Below are 24490 nucleotides of genomic sequence, written 5' to 3' on the forward strand. Positions count from 1 at the left end.
GCTGTCACCCGCCCCCTCCAAAAAAAAACAAAAAAAAAAAAAACAACAAAAACGGATTTGCATCATCATTCATATCTTAAAAATATGAAACACAATGTGAGTTTTTAACCCCTTAAAATACCTCTTAAAATTTGTCAAGTTTAGTCATCTTTGAACTTGTCCAATGTCTGTGTCCCAAAAATGTTCCCTGTGAATTTGAAGACCATGGCAGCAAGGACTGGACTTATGCTGGGCACAGACAGCATATACCTTGTGTGTGTGTGTGTGTGTGTGTGTGTGTGTGTGTGTGTGTGTGTGTGTGTGTGTGTGTGTGTGTGTGTGTGTGTGTGTGTGTGTGTGTGTGTGTGTGTGTGTAAGACCAAAGACTAGAGGGACAGCTCAGGTGGGATGTTTGGAGACCAAGTCAGAGAGGTGAGATTGTTGAGATGGTTTGGACATATGCAGATCGTGGAACCCAGGGTACACAGGGAGAAAAATGCTGAGGATGGAGCCATCAGACAGGAGGTGAACAGGGAGGCCAGTGCTGGATGTGCTGAGGGAGAGGACGTGCAGGTGGTTGGTGAGCCAGAGGAAGATGCAGAGGACAGGGTGAGATGGGGACGGATGATCTACTGTGGACGGGAGCAGCAAAACGAAACAAAAACTTCCAAATAAAGGTTGTTACTTTTGGAATGTAAGGCACACAGGATATGTATTAATACTTCAGTTTTATGATTATTTACAAACAGCATTAATAAGTCGTTTACTTTAAAAAAATCGATTTTCTTCTCCATAATTATTCAAAGTATTGTAGGTCACATCACAAACAGGCGCCATCTTGGCACTTAACCCATGGCCCTTTCATGAAAAGGAACATGCATACGAACATTTTGCTGTCGAAAAATGAGTGCCTTCACTATTTGGAAAATGTAATGATGAGCTTTGAATTTTAAGTCATCTATTTTGATTTACATCTTAACTATTCCGCACCTTTTCACCTAATTGACCAATAATATCACAATGTGGGTGACAACATGGCGCCTTGAATCCCCCTTCCCCCGCTGTAGCCCCGCCCTGTTAGCCGTTAGCTTGTCAGCTGGACGGCAGGAGAATAAGAGTGAAAAACAACGAATTGGAGGGAAAAGAGAAGAAATGACACCGGTGAAGAACCACAGGGAATCGCGGTGACTGACAGGCCGTCTGCTGCTTCAAACAGGTGTTTTCCGGTGTGTGTCTGTGTCAAAACGGTGACTGATGAGTGGAAAAAGAACCTCTTTTCTGACTCCTTTAAGGTCCGCAAAAAAAGCTTCAAAGTGGGATCACAGAGAAGCAAACTTTTCCACTACTGCTGTAGCTTATTTTAATTTCTGAAGATCTGTCAGAGTACTAATGGAAAGAGCACAGCAGCTGTTAGCATGAAGGTGGCTTAGTTGTTATTAGCCTGCTAGCTTAGCTGTTATTAGCATGTGAGCTGAACCGTATTAACCTTTTATCAGAAATTTGTAGTCATCCCAATGACAACTGAATAACTGTTATGTCTATCTTAAATTTCACATTAAACCCAATCACAGCTGAATGATTTATTAGTCTGTTATCAATTTTTTACAGTAATCACAATCACAACTCTGGCATTAACCTGTTATCTTAACTTTTACAGAGATAAACTACAGTCAGTTGCCCAGTTCTGGATCACTTTTTTGAAAGTCCCGATATACGGAGCCATAATGCAACTGAATATCCTTTATTGGGTATTTGGATGTTATCTAGCTGAAGAAGTCAGGATGGGGTAGCCCTTAAAGTGTGAAGCCACATTATGTGTGGTGCAACTATTTGCCGGAAATGGATCACTTTGATTTTTGTGGATCTTTCTTTGATTTGGCATCTCCCCCTAAGCTTTTAACTCAATGAAGTGGGTCAGGATGCCCCAACTTGCTATCATTTCATACCTTATATTCTTAGAGATGGAGAGCAAAGGAGGGTAAAAGCCCCCACATTCATGCCCATTCGTGATGTTGAGATGACCCCCAAAGTACACATGGCTCACAAGTGCTGACACGATGCTGCTGCTTCAGTGATCCACAACCGGCAAATTTTCGCCTCAGAGATAAATGCGTGCAGCAATTAAACAGCAAGACATAACACACTGACATTTTCTACCCATGTAAGTAAGTGTTTTCCCACTCTAGAACCAATGACACTGAATGGCTAACTCACCTTTGCTACTTCTTAGTGATCGTCACTTTCACACTTGCAGGAATGAGTGAGTTAGAAAACGCACGCACACCACCGAGACCGGATGTTTTGATTCCTCTGCTGATCACAAGGATGGCTGGATCCGGTCGAGCTTGTGGTCGTTTGTAGACAAAACATCAGTCTTTCCATTGGTACCAAGTATTAGATGATTCTCGCTGATTACGAGAAACGGCGGTGCAAATACTACAGCAGTGATCCGGAACTGGTAATGATCCGGAACTGGGCAAGTGACTGTACCATCCCTGGTTCTCAAGACCTTGCACCTAAGTGGCTCTACTCTACTCTATTCTCCTCTTCTCTTCTCTTCTACTCTTCTTTTTTAGATATTTAGATATACCTTAGTATACACTAGTAGAGTTCTACCTTAGAATTAGAATGTATTATAGAAGACATACCTTACTGAATTTTCATAACTCTTAAAATTTACAGTAATCACAATCACAAGTAACTCTGTTATTAACCTGTTATACAGTAATCACAATCACAACTCTGTTTTTAACTTATCTTACAGTTTACACTGTAAACTGTAAACTGTAACTGTAAAAGTTAAGAGTTGTGATTGTGATTACTGTAAACTTTACAGTAATCACAATCACAACTCTTAACTTTTACAGGCACAACTTTTAAACTGTTATTAACCTATCTGAAATTTTACAGTAATTAGTCACACCTCTATAACTGCTGTTAACCTGTCTTTTGAAATTTTACAGTAATCACAATCATAACTCTGTTTTTAACCTGTTATCTTAAAATTTACAGTAATCACTTCAACACTGTAACTTATTAACCTGTTATCTTAAATTTTACAGTAATCACAATCATAACTGTAAAACTGAAATCAGAAATCAGCACTGGCAGACCAGTTTAAGGTTAAGGTTAATTTTTGCATTTATGTAATTGATAACCATTATTGCCACAGTTACTTTGAAAAGGTAATCTGATTACTGATTACTCATTGAAAGAGTAACATTACTTTACTGTTTACTCAATTTTAAAAGTACTTAAATTAGATTGCTAGTTACTTTATTAGTAGTTACTTTATAACTAAAGTAACTGTGGCAACACTGTTAATATATTGTTTTGTTCGTGTGTGTGTTGGGGAGACTGGGTTCTGAAGAGTTTTGAGCACAGTCTCAGAAATATCTTGTAAATATGCATGTGACATTATTTGAGATATTTTTACATACATCTGGACCAATACATCCTTATTTGACATTGCAGTATAATTGATGTAACGATTTTATTTTGTGCTGTTAATGTGAATCTGCAAATTACTTATTAGCTAAGGCTTTCAGCTACATGGAGGGAGGGCAAAAACTACAGATGCAGATACAGATTCTTTGTCATTGTAACAAGTACAACGAAAGGTAAGTGCAAGCCTTTCAGTGCAAATATAAACCTGAGTAAACCATGTGCAGACTTGAAAGTTCTGGAGAAGAAAAAAATAAACATAAAATTTAACCGAATGAAAGAGGTATGTCCAGAGCGCAAATTTAAAAAATAAATAAATTCCAAGAACATAGTGGCAAAAAATAGATTGCATATAAAAATAGAGAAAAGTCTGTACAAAGCTGTGGATATTTCATTGGCAGTGGATATTGCACATTATACAAATAATGACTGTTTCTAAGTTCAATGGTATGAATATTTCATGAGGTAAAAGCTGGAACATAGCATTCAGTGAGGCGAAACATTAATTATTTGTTTTATATAACGGCTAAAATAGATCCTTGTCATTTTATATTAATTTGCAAACAACAGAAAAGGGACTTGCATTTTGGCGCATCACTGCATCTCCATCTGTCAAAAACTGTCCTCTCTGTAAATGCTTATAGTCCATCACTATTTGAGAATGCAGAAGCACAATAGCAGTTATATACTCTGAGTACATATTTACTGTCAGTTGTTTTTAGTAAATAGTATATATGGGTAGATTGCACTAATCTTAGTCTGTATAATTTACACATCAATTATCTTAGCTAAAAAAGTCCTCTCCAGAAAGTATAGCAGCTTATATGTGTGAGCACATATATACAAACATCTGACAAGCATTTAAGTACCCAGTTAGATAATAGATGAATAAATTTAAGTAACCACTTTGATTTTTTGGGGGGTGCCAGTGACACATACTTGTGTACTCTGACTGTGAAACAGCCCAACTGTGTAAATGTTTGACCTGATTTTAAACATTGTTATGAAAGTAAGTCATCAGGAAATAGTCAACCTTTTGCTATTGTTGAATTGTGGCTGGATGTAAAACTGTGTTTGAAAGTGTGCTCTTCTGTTAGCCTGCGTTTCTTCGTTCTTTGTGCAGAGGACCATGCAGTCACTCCTCCCTCACTCTCGATGGTAGTGTGTGTGATACAGGATGGGATTTGGTCGGGATTTGAAGAATTCCCACGAGGGATTACTGAAACTGCAGGACTGGGAGATAAAGGTAACAGCATCTGAAATGTTATAGTCCATAATATTCCAACCATAAATGAGTTTCAACCATATAAACTGTCAGCCATCTTGTGTTTGTGTGGTGAATGTGATGACACCATGAAGCTCCTGGAGACAGTGAAACGTTTCATGACTCTGAGGGTGAAGAGTGATAAGGAGTACGCTGCCCTCCTTCTCAGCATGACTCAGCAAACTGAGAAGCACGAAGCTGCTGACTATGTCAGTACTGTTAGCAAGGTAAGCTAATACTAGCTAGAAGTCACAGTGCATTTGTGACAAATGTACATCACAGCTGGTGCATTGTCCACAGGAGACAGATGGGGATGATGCTGATTCGGTCTCTTTCACCCTTTCACATTTGCACTGAAAGCAAAATATCTCTTCAGTTGTCCATTCTAAAATTATGTGGGAGGTAAAAGTTGCTCCATGTTTGGACATATACGTGCTATGATGATGTCATGCATTGCTATTTTTCCATCTTGCATGGTGAAGAAATGCTGTATTAATGTCTATAGAGGCTGTCAGTTGTAAAGTGTATTGATTTTACATTATGTGAAAATGTGAAATTTTGGAGTCGCGTGGGGACGATGAACAAGATGACGGCTTTTTAGTGTCTCCACTCTTCCACAAATAAAACGTGCTAATAAGGTAAATTGAGAGTTCTTATATTATCAATAACTATTGCTCCAGTATCTCATCCATCCATCCATCCATCCATCTTCTACCGCTTAGTCCAATTAAGGGTCGCGGGAGGCTGGAGCCTATCCCAGCAGTCATAGAGCGCGAGGCAGGGTACACCCAGGACAGGACGCTAGTCTGTCTCAGGGCCACAAATAGACAAACAAACACAGACACACCCACACACACACCTACGGACAATTTTAAAGATTCCAATCCACCTAACCCGCATGTCTTTGGATGTGGGAGGAAACCGGAGCACCCGGAGGAAACCCACGCAAACACGGGGAGAACATGCAAACTCCACACAGAAAGGCCACGGGAATTGAACCCACAACCTTCTCGTTGTGAGGCAACAGTGCTAACCACTAAGCCACCGTGCTGCCCTCCAGTATCTCAGTGAAACATAAATTCCACCTGAGGACAGTATAAATGTTCAAATAAGACATAATGTCGATGTTAAAGTACTTTAAAACTACAGACCACGTTACTACCTGAAGGAGCCCTGCACAAGAAGATTACGAGAAGGTGGGAGATTCTCTCCTCCCCCAGGCATGTTACAAACAACAGTTGGCATGGATAAGTTGCTTGTTGAAATTACTAAAATGAATACTACACTGCAGAGTGTTGTTACGGATGTGTCTACGATTAAGGAATCGATTCCAGATCTTAAAATGGCAGTGGAGGCTGAGGGGTGCATAACCTGCCTGGAGGACACTTCTGAGAGGTTAGTGAATGATGGAGGAAGCCGAGCTAAACAAATAAAGAACACGTGGAACCTACAAATTTTGGAGAATCATAGTGAAAGAAACAACATGAAGCTGATTGGACTGAAAGAAGCATACAGAACAAATGAGACGCTCCTCAGCTAGATAAAAAAGATTTTGGTGGAGGGGCTCGGCATCAATATTGACCACAGATTTAAAATTGAACGGGCCCACCGTGCCTTTGTACCCCCACCAAATAATGCAGAGTGGCCACCCAAACTGGTTGTGATCCACTTTTTAGACAGTCAGCAAAGGACAAGATGATCAATGCAGCCAAAGCAAAGCACGGCTTGGAGTGGGAAGGATGCCGACTTTCAGTGTTTCCTGATATTATATATATTATATATGACATTTATTAATGATACCAGGCTGCAGATCAGGATTGAACAAACTGAGTGAGGAGAACAGAACTATTATGACGAGCTATGAACAGGTGAATTAAGCTGTGGACAGGAGAGTGGCTCACTGAGCTGACAGGAGCAGGTCTTAAAGGAGCAGTTAACCTGCTACATTCCACGGACTGAAAAGCTTAAATCCATTTTTGTTTTTGCTTTTTTTATGGTGGCTGTGGTGGTGTAATATAAATACAGTTGGGCCAGCCCAAAGATTTACAGTTTGATTTTGTTTATTTTTTTCTTGTTCTGGGTGTTCTTTCAAAACTGTTCTTGTTCTGAGTGTTATATTTTAAGAGAAAAGGACATATGTTGGTACTTTAAAGGTATGAATGTTAGTATTTTTTTTTTTATATCTAAGATAAAATGGACATGGGGCAGGGGTGTTATTTGATTGTTAATATGGTATTTAATAGTCATGAAGGGGACTTGTATTAAATTTGTAACCTGGAATATAAATGGATGTGGGAATCCATTTGAAAGAAGAATAATAATATCATATTTGAAGAATAACCAGGCAGATATATTTTTTTATTCAGGAAATCCATATGGAGAATGAGGAAGCAATGAAGTTTAAAAAAGGATGGATAGGTCATGTTTTCCACAGCTGTTTCAGTAGTAAGTGTAAAGGGGTGATGAAGAAGGAAGAATTATTCATAGGCAGGCATCACTAGAAGGTCAGCAGATGGTTTTGTCCAACATTTACACTGCTAATAAGCCAGAACCAGTTTTTTTTTGTTTTTTTGCCAGGTGAGTAAGGTACTAGGAGAGATGAAAGGCAAACGTTTAAGGCCCCTGAAATGATTACAGACAGGGCAGTAATTCACATACTGAATAAAGATATGGATCTAACAGACATGAAGGCTGACAAACCCGAATGATAGAGAATATACAATCTTCTCCCATTGTCATCAATCACATTCTAGGATAGATTTATTTTTAATTGCAGCATCCCTAATAAACAATGTGTTAAGTTGTAATATTGCTCTAACAGATCACGCAGCAGTGGGTTTAGGTATTAACATGGATTGGGACTTGGAACGGAGAGGAAGGTGGAGGATGAATATTTCTCCATTACAAGACAAAAATTTCAAAAAGGCTTTGGGAGAAGAGCTTTCTTCAAAATAAATATTGGCAGTACAGCGCACATTGCAACAGTATGGGTAGCCTCAAAAGCATATTAGCAATAAACTGATTGCCCAGGCAAATACAAAGAAGAGAGATAATTTGAATAGTATCCAAAAATTCAAAAATGAAATTAAGATTAAAGAAGCTAAGTTACCAGAAAGTATTCTGATTTACAATGTCAAGAACTTTGTAAACTTTCATTCCAGTTAGATGATATTTACAACAAAAAAGCAACATATGCATTATATTGATAGAAAACTAGTTTTTATGAAGGGGTTTAAAAAGATGGGCACAAAAGCTTGAATCAGTGTTTGGACATCTGGGAGAGTCCTCAGTGCTTTCTCACATAATCATAGTGTCATGTGATGTCAGCTTAACTCAGTAACAGGAGCCTTATAAGTCACACCTTTGTTCATTAAATAAAGCAGACAGTTTTTTTTCAGGTTATATCTGTGATCATGTCAAAGTCTTTCTCTTTGTGTCAGTCATGGTCTCAGGTGATTCGCCAAACCGAGGCGCTGGGTCGGGTGATGCGGAGCCATGCTGATGAGCTGAACTCTGGTCCTTTACATCGTCTGGCAACACTGATCCGAGACAAACAGCAAGTGAAGAAGAGCTACCAGAATCTGCACCAGCAGCTGGAGAGTCACAGTTACAAGGTGTGCTGGGAAATCTCCTTTTCAGTATTCTCATGGCACGGTCACACCCTTTTCGTTGTTCTCACTGCATTCTCGCACCCTTCTCATTGTTTTCTCACCCTTGTCATTGTACTTGTGTCCTTCTCATTGTCACAACTACTCTATTGTATATTTTTATAAGCAAAGATTAACTGATGTCTAGAGCAGTGGTTCTCAATCTTTTTCAGACCATTTCACTACTTTGAATTACATATTACAGCCCAATGTTAATATTTATGGAAAATTTGATGTTTTACCAGCATACTCAGTGAGTACTGGGGGCGGGGGGTGTCACTCACTGACCACCACCAGTGGTCCATGTGCAACATACCACTCTTTGAGGAAGACTGATGTAGGGAGACCAAATATTGTACATTCTGCCTTTTTAAATATGAACAAACCACACAAACATTTTATGTTGTAAACTTACATTTTCATTTTGCTCCTCTGGATGTAGGAATAACTTTGATGTGGTGGCAAAGTATTAATAAAGCAAGTATTAATAAGAAATACTGTCACTTAGGAAAAAGTGACAAATTTTTCAGCATAACTGAAATTTTTATAAATAGAGTATGAAATGTACAACTAAGGATAATCATATGACTCATTGATAACATAGTACCATACTTATGCTTTATCACAAACAATGTTTTGGCCTCATTTGTAGCATTTTTACTCCCACTTAGCTCCTTTGCTTCCTGTACTGTATTTCCGATGTGTTGGGATCACTCTTGGAATGCTTGTTTAAAAAAAAAAAAGAGTATTGTGGTAACCAACTCTGTCTGTGAAAGTGCCTTAGTTGTCTTGAAATAGTCTGTTTAGAGTTAGAATCTTGATGTTCTTTTATGGACATTTACTCATAGCTATATATAGTTGGCTGTGTGAGTTTTAGTGCTGCAAAACATAGATGCCTTTTCTACATAATGTCTATCCTTGTCATTTGTTCGCAGACATCCTAAACCCATTTTGACTGGGTGAAAATCCAACCTTTGGCCCAACTGACTTCAGCCTGAATTATTGTCCTTTGGCTAACTTTCCCAGACAATCCTCCAAATTTCTAATATGAGAAATTATTTGTGCTGATGGGCATGTTTAAGCAGAGTGTGAAAAGTAATTCTTTAGTTTTACATTTTCTGCCTAAGACGTGTTTTATAAAGTGAAATTGACAAAGGACCTTAAATAGAACACTGAGGTACCCCATGTTTTACTGTGGAGGATTTAGAAGTAGTGCTTTTATGCAAGATAAATTATGATTCGTTTGTTACATAGAATGTTAACCAATAAAAATTTGTTGGTTTTGCAGCGTGATGTTAAAAACAGAAACTGTCTGAAGAGTCTTTTTGTGTTTTGCTCTAAGATCACTGGATTCAACCAGAGAAACTTCAAATCATTGTGTTTAAAAAAAACAAAAAAACAAATCATCCAGCAAGCCTCAATAGTCTGAAAAGTAGCTGGACATGTGTTGTCCGCCCCCCCAGTGAATTGTGCAAGAACACCCCCTGCAACCCCACTTCCTACAGCTATGTGCAACTGTTTCAGCGTAGACCCATCCTTGCTGCATGTCAAAAGAAGCTGATTGGTTGAAATTGCTGCTGTGATCAGGTGATGGGTTCGATCCACAGCAAAGAACAAAGGAGCTTGATGTTTCTCAAATGTTGAGCAGTACACACAGTTCTGCACAAAGGAAACCTTATTATAAGATTATGTAGTATGCTAGGCTAGCTGATTCCTCTCTGAGCTTCTTCTACTCTGTTTTCTGGGGTCTTCATTTACCGCTGTCACTTTGAAGATGAGCAGACTGTAGCCAGATATAAGATCAGTGCTGGCGTGTGCAGTTGTGGTCTGAAGTTTACATGGACTGAATGTCATGGTAATTCAGGGCTTTTAATGATGTCATTGAGCTGTTCTTTTGCAAGGGTGGAATGATTTTATAGCAAACATCATTAATGAATTTTGAAAACAAATTGGAATATGAATTTATTTAGGATCTTCTCTAATCCACACAGCATCAGAATTATATCCATCCATCCATTTTCTTCTGCTTTATCCGGAGTCGGGTCGCGGGGGCAGCAGCTCAAACAAAGCCGCCCAGACCTCCCGATCCACACACACAACTCCCCCAGCTCCTCCGGGGGAACCCCAAGGCGTTCCCAAGCCAGCCGAGAGATGTCGTCCCTCCAGCGTGTCCTGGGTCTTCCCCGGGGCCTCCTCCCAATGGGACATGCCCGGAACACCTCTCCAGCGAGGCGTCCAGGGGGCATCCGGAAAAGATGCTCGAGCCACCTCAACTGACTCCTTTCAACGTGGAGGAGCAGCGGCTCGACTCCAAGCTCCTACAGTCTTAACTTTTAACGTGACAAGGCTTTTTAATTCCTCTGTGATTATGATTAGTTACAACTGATCGTTTCTCTTTGCCAGCATAAAAAGGATGTGTTTGACAGTACTCAGTGGAATGATCAATACTCAGAACAATGGGAAAGTCCAAGGAACTCGGTGAAGATCTAAGAAGGAGAACTGTAGATTTACGCAAGTTGGGAAGATCTCTTGGAGCCATTTCTAAGCAACTGCAGATTCCAAGATCATAAGTTTAGCCAACTGCACGTAAGTACAAGGTACGGTAGTTGGATGTGTCACCACTTTGCTAAGGTCTGGAAGAAGACCCAAACTGTCACCCTCAGATGAGAGGACTTTGGATAGAATGTTCAGGAACCACCCAGGAACTGTTGGAACATGTCACTTTCCACAGTGAAGCTAGTTTTACATCACTATGGATTGAGAGGGTGTTGACCAAGCCAGAAGTCTCTCCTCCAAAATCAACACCTTCAAGCTAGACTGAAAATTGTAGCTGCCCATATGGACAAGTCAAATTCCTTCTGGAGAAACATTTTTGGTCAGATGAGACCTTTGAGCTATTTGGCCACAAAGACAAGAGGTACACTTGAAAGAGTAAAGGTGAGGCTTTCAAACCTAAGAACACTATACCGACTGTCAAGTATGGTGGTGGTAGCATCATGCTCTGTGGTTGTTTTGTTGCCAGTGGTACAGGTGCATTGCACAAAGTGTATTGAACAGTGAATGACCACCTCCAAATTCTTGAATGTCACCTCAAATCAACAGCTAGATGGTTGAAACTTAGCCACAATTGAGTGTTCTAACAGGACAATGATCCCAAGCACATATCAAAACTGGTTGTGTGTTGGATAAAGCAGACTAATATTAAGCTTCTGGAATGGCCTTCCCAAAGCCCCAACCTCAGCCGTTTGGAAAATTTGTGGACTACATTTAAAAGCCAAGTTTTGCCAGGAAACCAACGAACTTAAATGAACAGTACCAATTCTGCCAAGAAGAGTGGTCAGATATCCAGCCAGAATTACGCTAGAAGCTTGTTGGTGGCTACCAGAAGCATCTGGTCGAGGTGCAGCTTGCTCAGGGACATTTAAGCAAATATTTGTGGGGTGTATGTTTATTTTTGTGTTTGTATGTATAAATTTGACCCTGTATGGATGAGAGAAGATCCAAAATAAATTTAAATTTGTGAACATAATTCTTGTTTTTTTTTTTTAAGTCATTAATGATGTTTGCTGTAGAATCATTCTACCCTGACAAAAGAACAGCTCAGACAAATTTAAAAGCCTAAAATGACCATGATATTCACGCCCATGATGAGTATGTGAACTTCTGACCACAACCGTAGCAGTGTGGACCTTTAAAAATGGTAAATGGGCTTCATTTATACAGTGCTTTTATGATCAAAGTGCTGACACTGGTGCCAGGGTGCTGCTATGCGAGGGGCTCACTACACACCAGGGGCAACTTTGGCCCCAAAGTGTTTTCTGCTCTGATGGGAATTTGAACAGAGTATTCTTGGATTATAAACCTGCTTTAACCACTTGATTATCACCTCCCACAGGTGAGTTAATGAATGAATTTTAAATAATTGACAGATGTGTGGTGATGCTTGTTGCTAGGTAACAAGGACTGACTTGGATAAACTGAAGGCAACGTACCGTCAGTTGAGTCGTGACGCCAACAACGCCAAAGAAAAGTACAGAGAGGCTGTCTCAAAAGGTTTCTTCTTCTATTTACTGTGTGTATATTTGTGTGTGTTTTCATGTCTGACTCTTTTAATCATCAAGCTTAAAGTTCATGACCGATAAAACATTTTAAGGTCTGCATGTGGATTTTGACACATGAGTTTTTAGAATGTTGTTTCCTTTTTTTTTTTTTTTTTTTTGTAAGAGCTGAAAAATCCTTTACATACGCTGACTGTGCATGTGGTGGCACCACACTGCATGCGTGTGTGCAGGAATTTCAGTTGTATGAATTATTTTGTATGATATGTCATAGTCTTATCATTAGACTGTGGATTGCATGTCAGATGACCTTGATTATTTTTTCCACTGCATGTAGAAATAGTCAAGTGTATGACTGATGTTATTTACTGTGTGTGAATACAGAAAGTGAAAATGCTAGAATGTTGTGTTTATGACTAATAGAAACAAGAGAGTCTGAGCCTCACAACGTTCTCTCTGACACAGGTGACGCATTATAACAATATGGTAGATGTTTGAACACCACCCTTGATCAGAGACATTATTACAAATCCCCTGTTGTCTCATCTTTACGTCCACTGACAATTACAGGTGGTTAACACAAAAAATAAATGTAAAAAATCAACTGTAATTTGTTACTAAAATTATAACCTACTTCTCAAAAGTTTTTTTTTTTTGTTTGTTTGTTTGTTTTCCTGGATCTGTTTGTGAAGTCATTGAATCATTCTACCACTTCTCTCTCTTGTCCAATAACAGGCAGAGAGGTTGAGCGGGCCCGTGAACGCTATGACAAAGCGACGTCAAAATTGCACAACCTTCACAACCAGTACGTACTGGCAGTGTGCGGCGCACGTACACAACAGAATGACCACCGGCAGCATGCTGCACCAGCCCTGCTGGATGCCCTCCAGAGAATGCAGGAGGACATGACACTCGCTCTGTAAGTCCTACACACATGCTCACTGTGTATTTAGATTAGCTGTAGGTATAATTTGTAACTTTTTTCTTGCTTGTATGTTTCAGTTCAACATGTATGTCTTGAGGAAGTAAATTTTCTTTCGTTTGTCTTGTTTTTCTCGAGCTTTTGTCGCCATTATGATGCCACGATGGAAAATCTTAAGTATGTCTGCTGCGTCCTGCTAATATGTGAATGCTAACATGTACATTTTGATTTTATGTGTTGTCATAGGCGGAGCATTCTGGAGGAATACTACGAGATCAGCAGTCTGCTGACAGATGAAATCGTTAAAATTCATCAGGAGATTTCTGCCGCTGTGCAGCAGATCGACCCGCTGGCTGAGTACCAGCAGTTCATTGATGCATTCCGGTCAGTATGTGCGATTCCTGTCAGTTTGTGCGTTGATGCTTTTACAACCTAGTGTTGAGCTCTGACTTTGACTCTGCCTCAGAATTAAAATAAGATGGAAGAAGATTGAAAGTCTTCTTTTGGGATAGAGCAGATTGCATGTCTGTACTTAGGTCTCCTGAGACGCCGGAGGCAGTCGTGGATTTTGACATGTCGCTGTTGGAGGAGACAGATAACCTGCCAGCCAATGAGATCCTGTGGAACACCCTGACGGCTGACAGTCTACACGCCATGTGAGGATGTAACTAACCTCATCTAACACCTTCCAAAGTAAAAGTCTCCAGCAGTCATGGACAAAACCTTCCTGGAACTTTCAAAATATAAACACTGCCTTCCTGAAATGTACAGAACATTAAATGTTAAGAACCAGTCAGCAACATTTGTCACTTTCTTGTTTGGGACACACACATTTGTTTCAGAATATGCCTGATGTCTTTTCTTTGTTGGTCCAGGTTGTCATCAGCCACAGAGGAGCTGGTGCTGATTCAGCAGAACCTGAGGCTGAAGGAGGCCTTGGCTGATGACCTTGATACCAAAATCCAGACGAGTCAGCAAAGTGCGGAGAGGAAAAGCGAGTGAGCTGTGCTCTCTTCTCTGTGTTTTCACTCCCATGATGCCTTTCTTCTCCTTCATTCATTACCTGTCATCCTCTGCAGCTGCGTGGTTCTTCTCAGTCAGAAGTTGTCTCTGCTTGAGCTCCGTCACACCGTCCAGTCGTTACGAGGCTCCCAGGCTCGCCTCGCCTCTCAGAAGGTGCTGCTCGAAGCTAAGATGGCTGCTGCCACCTCACCTCCCCCGCCACCGCCATATGAAGATGATGGCCACTCTCTGGGCTCTGTGGTACTTCATCAGACTTTTCAAAGTAAAACTTTCTGTCTGCGTGGGCTACTTGAACTCTTTGTTTTCTGCTTCAGGACAAAGGGAAGGAGAAGAGTTCTCGTTTCGACACGCTGCGGCACTCGTTCGCTGGCATGATCCGATCGCCCAAAGCTATGCTTGGCTCCTCCACCTCGGTGAGACAGAGTTACACTGCTCTCTAATGAAATATGTATTGGAATCATAATAAATCATACAATAAAAGGTATGGTAGCCCGTGTATCTCGATATATAGGAGAGATCACACTCCAAGCAGACAGGCCCATCGTAATGTCTCTAAAGGATTTGTACAGTGCTGATGATATATGCATCTTGCAGCAATTTTTTGATGTCATCCCGACATCAGAGCGTCCTCTGCAAGAGCAGGAGTGGTACCATGGTGCCATCCCCCGCACGGAGGCCCAGGAGTTACTACGGCAACAGGGCGACTTCCTGGTGAGGGAGAGCCATGGCAAACCGGGCGAGTACGTACTGTCGGTGTTTTCTGATGACCAGCGGCGACACTTCATCATCCAGTATGCTGATGTATGTAAACCAACCTGCATTCTGATTGGTCAGGACATTATTGATATATCAACCCAGGAAGTAATGTATAATTTAAAAAAACAGAATATTTGTGAAACAGTTTGTAGATGGGAAAAAAAATGTCCAGAGATGTTAAAATTAAGAATGTAAATCTAATGGTAAAGATGTGTAAAAACCTGGTTTGATAGAAGCTGATTTACCTACATCGTTTCTGGTCAGTTATACTATGAAGCTTACAAAAAAAAAAAAGGTGTCTTGAGTACAATGTTATAAAACCCATCGTCTACTTGTTTTGGTATCTCTTCTGGTAGAATCAGTACCGTTTTGAAGGGACGGGCTTTTCCACCATCCCCCAGCTCATCGAACATCATTTCTCCACTAAGCAGGTCATCACCAAGAAGTCTGGTGTCATTCTGCTGAACTCTGTCGTAAAGGTACCCGTTCTCTCATAAGCCGGCTGTATACTGACACAGCACCCTCTGTGTGCGCTTGCGTACTGACGCGGTACCCTTTGTGTGCACTTGTGTACTGACGTGGTACCCTCTGTGTCTCTCTTTGTTTTGCAGAGCTGATTGCTTGGAAGTGTTGAGGTTTAACTGAATGTGTGACTGACTGTAATTTTTTCTGTGTGCAGGATAAAAAGTGGATCCTGAATCATGAAGAGGTGGTGCTTGGAGAGCTCCTGGGCAAGGTGAGCAATCATAGAGGTCCTTTTTGTACCACATGGTTCTGTCTTTTAGACATGTTTTAAATTCAGCTTTTAATTTAAATGTCTAGATACATGATGTGCACAAAATCAGTCATCATTAACATGGACCTGATGCACGATTATTGATATCCCTGATATTGTCAAATCCCAGGGTAGACTATAAAGTATCACCATGGTGCAGGTTTTTCTTTGCAACTGATGTCCTCAGCAGATGGATTTGTTAATAAGCTCCTCCCCTCAATTTACAGTCCTGGTCATCTATGAAACCACCTGCTGAGGTGATAAATACCAAAGAAAACCTTCATACTCCCCCCTGACATCTGGGTCCAGGATTGTGATCTGTAGTAGTGTGTCTCGTGGGTGAATGGATTCTAAATCAGTTGTCATCTCAAAAGAATCAAATGGAGCCCAGAAATTCAAGCCTTAAATAATACACGTCACTCTTGTAGTTTTATTTATTTTGTGTGTATGTTTTATTACCAGAACACAGATTGAAACATATCACTGTTTTCATTTTATGATGATTTAATGATCTGTTATGTGTAAATTTAAAAATAATTTTCACAGGTTAAAAGTAATTGTGTTTTTCCTGTTTGACCCTTTAAGGACATGTTACATCTATACTGTAGTTATCATGACAGGTCATCATATATATATATATATATATATATACACCTCCAAATGTGGATTCTGTTCCAGATCAGTTCAAAACTTCTTATAAAATACTTAATCGTTTTTTTGTGATTCTGTTAAGCATAAGTTCTGATTCAGTACTAACCTGTTAATCTTCCTCCAATAACCATCATGCCCCTGTTGTTTGGGTTCCAGGGGAACTTTGGTGAGGTCTTCAAAGGGATGCTGCAGCGTGACAAAATGCCAGTGGCAGTCAAAACATGTAAGGAGGATTTACCTCCAGAGCTGAAGATCCGCTTCCTATCTGAGGCCAGGTCTGAATGAAAGCAAAATGCATGCTGCGTAACACTTTTAAATCATGACCGTCTAATTATACAATAACATGATTTTGGAGGGACCCGTGGTTGATCATTAGCCCTCAATTTACGGTTAGCAGTCCACCATCTCATTTGCGCTCTCCAAAATCATGTTCTTGTGTAATTAACTCCCACATCACAGTCTATGACTCATTGAAGCCATTGGCTCTTTTGGTTCTCATCCTCCTGGAGGACAGAAGAAGGACCAGAGCAGTAGCACAATTTTTAAATCCTCTAATCTGTCAATCTCATGCTGTTTTCTGAGTGGTTACTAGTAAATGTCTGTGAAATACAGATTTTAAAGGAATGCATATTGAATAATTTTTCTATCAGGAGCTGCTTTGTAATTGGACACTGATTTGTGCTGCTTTTGTGTGATTGGTTACAGGATCCTGAAGCAATATGACCATCCAAACATCGTCAAGCTGATCGGCATTTGCACACAGAGGCAGCCAATCTACATTGTCATGGAGCTGGTGCCTGGTGTGCAGATCTTATATCTCTTAATTCCTGAAGCTAAATATTTCACATTTGTTAATGAAACATGCATTCAGTGATCTGTCATTAGCAATAACACACCACTTCACATCAGCCTTTGTGGCACCGGTCGAGCTTTATGTTACTCATCTCTAACTAACCACTAGAAGCACTGTAGAGCCACAATGCAGTGCCAACACATTGAAACTAGACAGTACAACAGGAAACGTGATTTCAAAAGAAAAAGACATTCCAGATGTGACCTAGGAGACATCACAGAAGAGAGGATGGACATTTTCAATTCAGTTCAGTTTATTTATATAGCGCCAAATCACAACATAAGTCAGCCCAAGGTGCTTCACCACGGTGAGGTATAAACTTACCCACCCCCTGAGCAAGCACGCAGGCAACAGTGGTCAGAAAAAACTTAATTTGTCACAGATCTGGGAACCATGATGAAACTGGTTCAGTGCTCCTTGACTCAGCAAAAAGTTTGGGACATTGAGTTGGTGCATCATGACTCCAGTGTTCAGAGGTGCCCCATAGGACATGGTAGACCGGAGGTGGACATTGACATTAATACTGTATTTCAGCTACTGCTTGTGTAGCTAATGAGATATGTCATGTTGTTAGGGACAGATACTGAAGACTACTGAAAACCTGTAGTGTCATGAACCTCATGCTTGTTTAGTCACAACAGCTGGACTTCCTGTTGGTCTTCCTCACCACATTTGGCACTCATCCAAGTAGCAAGTTACTCCGCCTTTAAGATCCAGAGGCACCTGGGAAGATCCTCTGAGGCCTCTGGAACAAAGGTCCAAGTCTTTAGGGTCCTGGTACTTCTTGTCTTACTGTATAGTTGTGAGACTTGGACTGTAACCAGAGGTGTTGGCTGGATGTCTTTGGTACCAGGTCTCTTTGGAGGCTCCTTGGGTCCCTCTGACATGACTTTGATTCAAATGAGTGATTATTTAGTGAGACTTATATGAAGAGGATCACTGACATTGTGAAGGAACACCATCGCTATGGCCATGTGGAACCTCAGTGCTGAGGACCCAACAACTGGGTGAGGCAAGAACATGCCCTGGTAGCACCTGGCTGAGTAATATCTGAGTGTTTTCTGTTTCTAAAGGTGGATGCAGTGGTGTGCAGCACTGTTGCATACTCCCAGATCAGAACTGACCTGAGCTCTTAACTGTTTGTTTTATTTGTCATGTTTGTATTTTATTTTTAATTGATGCATCCTCTTTCAGGTGGTGACTTTCTGTCGTTTCTGAGGAAAAAGAAAGATGATTTGAAGACGAAACAACTGATTCGCTTTGCTGTTGATGCTGCCGCCGGCATGGCGTACCTGGAGAGTAAGAACTGTATCCACAGGTACGTGTAAACAAACACACCACCCGCTGTCCGAGGTTTGATTCTGCCCATGCCCAGTTCCTTCCTGTGCGGAATTTGCATGTTCTCCACGTGCACATGAGGGTCATGCTCCTTTCTCCTTGTCTGATGCAGTCTTTGTAACTCTAGAGCTGGTCGCTGGACACTGGACTCCTAGTGGTTGGATTATGTTGAACTGTGATGAGGATCGTTGAATGGACTTTTTTTTAACTATAGATGTCATGTGTCCAGGCTGTGTCAGGATTGGACATATTTTGCTGCACCTGTCTTTGTGGATTTGACTTGTCCCAGTACAAGATTTATAATCTTTTTTTTTTTTTTTTTTTTTTGCTATACAACCCCTGGCAAAAATTATGGAATCACCGGCCTCAGAGGATGTTCATTCAGTTGTTTAATTTTGTAGAAAAAAAGCAGATCACAGACATGACACAAAACTAAAGTCATTTCAAATGGCAACTTTCTGGCTTTAAGAAACACTATAAGAAATCAAGAAAAAAAGATTGTGGCAGTCAGTAACGGTTACTTTTTTAGACCAAGCAGAGGAAAAAAATATGGAATCACTCAATTCTGAGGAAAAAATTATGGAATCACCCTGTAAATTTTCATCCCCCAAATTAACACATGCATCAAATCAGATCTGCTCATTGACATTGACCCTGTGCCATGACATTGACCCTATGTGTCTTTTTGCAAGGAATGTTTTTGCAGTTTTTGCTCTATGGCAAGATGCATTATCATCTTGAAAAATGATTTCATCATCCCCAAACATCCTTTCAATTATCCAAAATATCAACATAAACTTGTGCATTTATTGATGATGTAATGACAGCCATCTCCCCAGTGCCTTTACCTGACATGCAGCCCCATATCATCAATGACTGTGGAAATTTACATGTTCTCTTCAGGCAGTCATCTTTATAAATCTCATTGGAAAGGCACCAAACAAAAGTTCCAGCATCATCATCTTGCCCAATGCAGATTCAAGATTCATCACTGAATATGACTTTCATCCAGTCATCCACAGTCCACAATTGCTTTTCCTTAGCCCATTGTAACCTTGTTTTTTTCTGTTTAGGTGTTAATGATGCCTTTCGTTTAGCTTTTCTGTATGTAAATCCCATTTCCTTTAGGCGGTTTCTTACAGTTCGGTCACAGACGTTGACTCCAGTTTCCTCCCATTCGTTCCTCATTTGTTTTGTTGTACATTTTTCAATTTTTGAGACATATTGCTTTAAGTTGTCTGTCTTGACGCTTTGTCTTCCTTGGTCTACCAGTATGTTTGCCTTTAACAACCTTCCCATGTTGTTTGTATTTGGTCCAGAGTTTAGACACAGCTGACTGTGAACAACCAACATCTTTTGCAATATTGCGTGATGATTTACTCTCTTTTAAGAGTTTGATAATCCTCTCCTTTGTTTCAATTGACATCTCTCGTGTTGGAGCCATGATTCATGTCAGTCCACTTGGTGCAACAGCTCTCCAAGGTGTGTTCACTCCTTTTTAGATGCAGACTAACGAGCAGATCTGATATGATGCAGGTGTTAGTTTTGGGGATGAAAATTTACAGGGTGATTCCATAATTTTTCCTCAGAATTGAGTGATTCCATATTTTTTTCCTCTGCTTGGTCTAAAAAAGTAACCGTTACTGACTGCCACAATCTTTTTTTCTTGATTTCCTATAGTGTTTCTTAAAGCCAGAAAGTTGCCATTTGAAATGACTTTAGTTTTGTGTCATGTCTGTGATCTGCTTTTTTTCTACAAAATTAAACAACTGAATGAACATCCTCCGAGGCCGGTGATTCCATAATTTTTGCCAGGGGTTGTAGTTTTGTTGGTCCAGATTGTGTGGGGGCTGTCCTGAGGCCTGGTGCTGTTAGAGGAGCTGAGGGGTCACCTGGCTGAAGGGACTGCCGAACTTTGTAAAAGTAGGAGTTGGGGGGTCACTTGTTTTGATAGCTCTTGTGTGAATTGTAATTGAAAAGGGAAAGCGGCCTAGCTCGGCTCTGCATCCATTGTTTGGGGTGTTCTGGTGGACTTGGAGAATACTCTTGCAAATCTTGATTTACAAGAGGGCCCCAGACTTCACTACCATACAGTATAATTGGTTCAGTTACATATTTGAATACTCTAATGGGTATATTGATGCTTGAAGATTTCTTTATAGAGGAGGAAGGTCCCCTTCCCTTCTCTGTGAGGTCATTTACAGCCACTTTAAAATTTCCTGTGGATGTGATTTTTATTCCTAAATATGTGTAATCGTGTGTTTGTTCAGTGTCAGCTGAGCCCAAGAAGAACTTACTTTGGTTTCCCTGATCCCTGGGACTTTACTGCAGTATCATAATTCTGGTTTTGTCTAAATTAACTGTCAGGACCCTGATCCGACAGAAGGTTTGCAGATGATCCACTTGTAGATCATATCTGTTCCTGCTCTGGAATTATTAGAGTCCAGGTTGTTTCCACTTTGGTAAGCTGTGGTAATAGTACTTTGGTTTCACTCATAATTTAGGATGATATTCAAGAGTTTGAGTACAGCTTTCTGTAAGGGCTTCTCTCTGTTTGTCTCTCTGACCTGTCTACCCTCAGAGACCTGGCAGCCAGGAACTGTCTGGTTGGAGAAGGTAACGTGTTGAAGATCAGTGACTTTGGGATGAGTCGGCAGGAGGATGACGGCATTTACTCCTCATCTGGTCTCAAACAGATTCCCATCAAGTGGACAGCTCCAGAAGCCCTCAACTATGGTAACAACTGCATATCCCATCAGTACCTAGGTTCTGCTGTGGGAGCAGAGCATTTTGGGTGCTGTATTATTTTATTAATTTATAATTTTTGATAAACTGCCTTGGTGTTTGACCTCATTATAAATGGGACTGACCAGTGATGTAAATAAGATGGATACCGCATCCACATGTTTACATTGCCACTCTAAGAAGAGCTGTAAGTCCGACCCAGGCCCCCATGTCCATCAGGCCAATCTTTAAACCCAGACACCATGGCATGAAGTGATTGAGAGTCTACAGCTCTATTTCAATCACACATCCTTAGTCATGGCTGGTACCCATTTCCAGCTCAGTGGACTGAGACCCTGCAAATCAAAGGACACTGACAGGTAACCTGAAGCACCTGGAATTAAAACAGTCTGTTGGTTGGTAGCCCAACTCTTATCCCACTGCTGCACTTGCTCCAGCCTGCGCTATTGGAGCAGACGAAAATAAGGCCAAAATTAAGTAAGGTCTTGGAACATGTGCTGGTGTTGCTGCATTCACCACCCTGCAAACTGGTGTTGGGTCATGGATGGCAACCACCCAGGCAGACCTCTAGTCCATCCCCACATCTCACAGTAACAGCCAAGTGATACATGGTCAGGTCCGTAGCCTTCTCCAGCCATGGTGGTCTTCAACACGGAGTCACCTGCATGCTGGATCATGTCCAGAGAGCCACACCACATTGGATTCTCCACAGAGACCTGGTACCAAAGACATCCAGTCATCGCCTTAAGTCATTAGTTGGTGTCCACGTCTGACACCCAGACAGTGACACAGGAAGCACCAGGACCCTCAAGACTTGGAACTTTGTTCTCCTGCAAAGATATCAGCATCACCAAACACCTTTGACCTAATGACTCCAAAAACTCTTCCCAGTCCTTTCTGGATTCAAAAGGCTGAGAACCTAGAGACATGAACACCACCGCTGAGATCAGTGAATCTGTTTACAAGTTCCACACTTTCACCACATACAGATACATGTCTGATGGCCATTAAAAGCCTGAACCTTAGTCTGGATCCAGGGCAAACCCAGACACTCAGTTTCCTCACTCATCTTCTGCGATGCTGCAATCAGAATATCCATTGATTCCACAAAGATCACAGCATCGTCCAGAAAGTCGAGGTCAGTAAACCATTCCTTGCTGATAAAAGCACGTAAGTAGCTGGTTTCCACAACTTGGCCAATCACCGTGCCCAGCACACAGTCCATGCAAACGCTGAACAGTGTAGGAGCCGGAACACATCCTGGAACAACACCAGTTTTCATTTGAGACTGCGCCCACACTCCTGTGAAATGAAAGCACAGTTTCACATCAGTATAATTCACCACCAATATTTGTGACATCTGACATCTTTGTCCATAATACCTGGATGACCATCATCCACCACAGATGTATAGATTTTGTGGACAGTGTGAGCTTCTTGTTGGATCATTCCAAAGCACGGATCCCAGCACACACTGCAGGTCACCATCTAGCATCTACATAACATTTTGTTTCTGCAAGGTAAAATAAACTATTTTTGTTTTCCATGCTCCTGAATGCACTGACTCTGATTGGCTGCTGTGTGTGGTGTTGTGACTGGCTGCTGCAGGCCGCTACAGCTCAGAGAGTGACGTTTGGAGTTACGGCATCTTGCTATGGGAAACCTTTAGCCTGGGGATGTGTCCTTACCCAGGCATGACCAATCAGCAGGCCCGGGAGCAGGTGGAGACTGGTAAGAAAACAACAGCAAAAACAGTATGAGGCTTTCCAGTAACTGGGTTATAACAACAACAGCAATCCAAATGTGCCGGACTCTACCTTCCTCTTTGCCAACCCATAACTGGGCAAAGGGGTGGAGAGTGGGCAAAACCTGCATGATTTGGGCAGGATGAATGAAGTCTGACCACGCCCTCTCCCCTACCCCATCTGGCAGTTAACAAACAAGCTAAAGCTAATAGGCTAACTGTGGTTTGGGTGTTTTATTAACACATTTTTTGTGGACATGGTTTTTGTAGCTGGAGGTTTGGTGCCACTGTAACTGTGGAGATAACATCACCAGGCTCTTGATACCTCCTAATTTGTTCTAACGCTGTTAATATACAAATTAAATAATGAAATTTCACTGGTGCACAGACTTCTTAAATGATCCGTACCAACTATAGAGTGAGACAGGTATTTGTAGTGAAATGCTCAGAAGATACAAACATGGTCGAGTACACAGCAGCTCGCTTGTGGCTACATATTCACTACAGGAAGTCTAACACCCGTCAGCATACCCTAGCTGTGAATCAAAGTGACCACACCCCTAATTAATAACATTAAAAAGATGTTATATATATATAAAAAAACAAAAAAAAATTCACATCTTGAAGGTGGAAACAGCCAAAAGAGACCAAAAGCGTTTTCTGTCCCAGCCTATAGATGTTTAACATTTTAATGTGGAGCAACTTGCTTTTGGAGCCCGAGAGGTGGCTATTTGAGGAAATACTGCTTCTGGAACTCAGACTCAGTTTCAGGACGAAAGTTTGGTACTCGATTTTAACATTTAATTTATGAACATTTGTAAGAAATAAGAGTTTATGAGCACTATAGAAATCAGAGCTTTTACTGCAACAAAGCTGCAAAATAACAGAAAGCGGTAAAAGGTGTGATTTCTCAGATACGTTACCCACTTTCCTCTGTCCTTGGCTCCTCCCCATTGTCCCTGTTTACAGGATACAGAATGACATGTCCTCAGCGTTGTCCTGATGACATCTACAAAGTGATGCAGCGTTGCTGGGAGTATAAACCTGAGGACCGGCCCAAGTTCTCAGAGCTGCAGCGCGACCTCGCTGCCGTCAAGAAGAAATAAAGAGAGGTTTCTGTGGGTTCCAGGTGCGAAGAGCTTTGGCTGACGCTAATGCCAAAAAATGTGTGAAAATGTTGTGGTAAAAATCCTCTTAAAAAAGCATGTCAAACGTATGTGAAACTGAAAGTTTGACAAACTGTGAAAAAATTAGCACCATTTGGCAAAACACCAGAAAAGTAAAACAAGAA

At 41.0% G+C, this 24490-nt stretch overlaps 1 protein-coding gene across 4 annotated transcripts; it reads left to right on the forward strand.

The window, feature by feature from the left end:
* Window positions 1-1057: 1057 nt before the first annotated feature.
* Window positions 1058-24471, forward strand: fer (fer (fps/fes related) tyrosine kinase). 4 transcript variants are annotated; one of them, XM_034191457.1, is made up of 20 exons: window positions 1058-1195; window positions 4547-4669; window positions 4783-4914; window positions 8128-8301; window positions 12288-12387; window positions 13128-13311; window positions 13561-13698; window positions 13851-13970; window positions 14190-14312; window positions 14394-14577; window positions 14652-14750; window positions 14932-15138; window positions 15450-15572; window positions 15773-15829; window positions 16676-16794; window positions 17225-17319; window positions 18567-18690; window positions 21292-21446; window positions 23064-23186; window positions 24169-24305. In XM_034191457.1, the coding sequence occupies exons 2-20, from the start codon at window positions 4601-4603 to the stop codon at window positions 24303-24305; spliced, it is 2463 nt and encodes an 820-aa protein (XP_034047348.1). In that variant the 5' UTR covers window positions 1058-1195; window positions 4547-4600. The 4 variants fall into 4 exon arrangements, with proteins under 4 accessions (XP_034047348.1, XP_034047347.1, XP_034047346.1 ...); XM_034191456.1 differs by having other exon boundaries at window positions 1059-1271; XM_034191455.1 differs by having other exon boundaries at window positions 1060-1205.
* Window positions 24472-24490: the final 19 nt, after the last annotated feature.

This window comes from Thalassophryne amazonica, chromosome 17, assembly GCF_902500255.1.
Source record: "Thalassophryne amazonica chromosome 17, fThaAma1.1, whole genome shotgun sequence".
In the NCBI taxonomy this organism is placed as follows: domain Eukaryota; kingdom Metazoa; phylum Chordata; class Actinopteri; order Batrachoidiformes; family Batrachoididae; genus Thalassophryne; species Thalassophryne amazonica.

Excerpts from the sequence above, each read along its gene's own strand:
- fer (XM_034191457.1), top strand. The coding sequence starts at position 4,601 with ATGGGATTTGGTCGGGATTTGAAGAATTCCCACGAGGGATTACTGAAA. Across the intron at positions 15,830-16,675 it reads TTGGAGAGCTCCTGGGCAAG|GGGAACTTTGGTGAGGTCTT; the intron begins GTGAGCAATCAT and ends TTTGGGTTCCAG. Across the intron at positions 18,691-21,291 it reads AGTAAGAACTGTATCCACAG|AGACCTGGCAGCCAGGAACT; the intron begins GTACGTGTAAAC and ends GTCTACCCTCAG.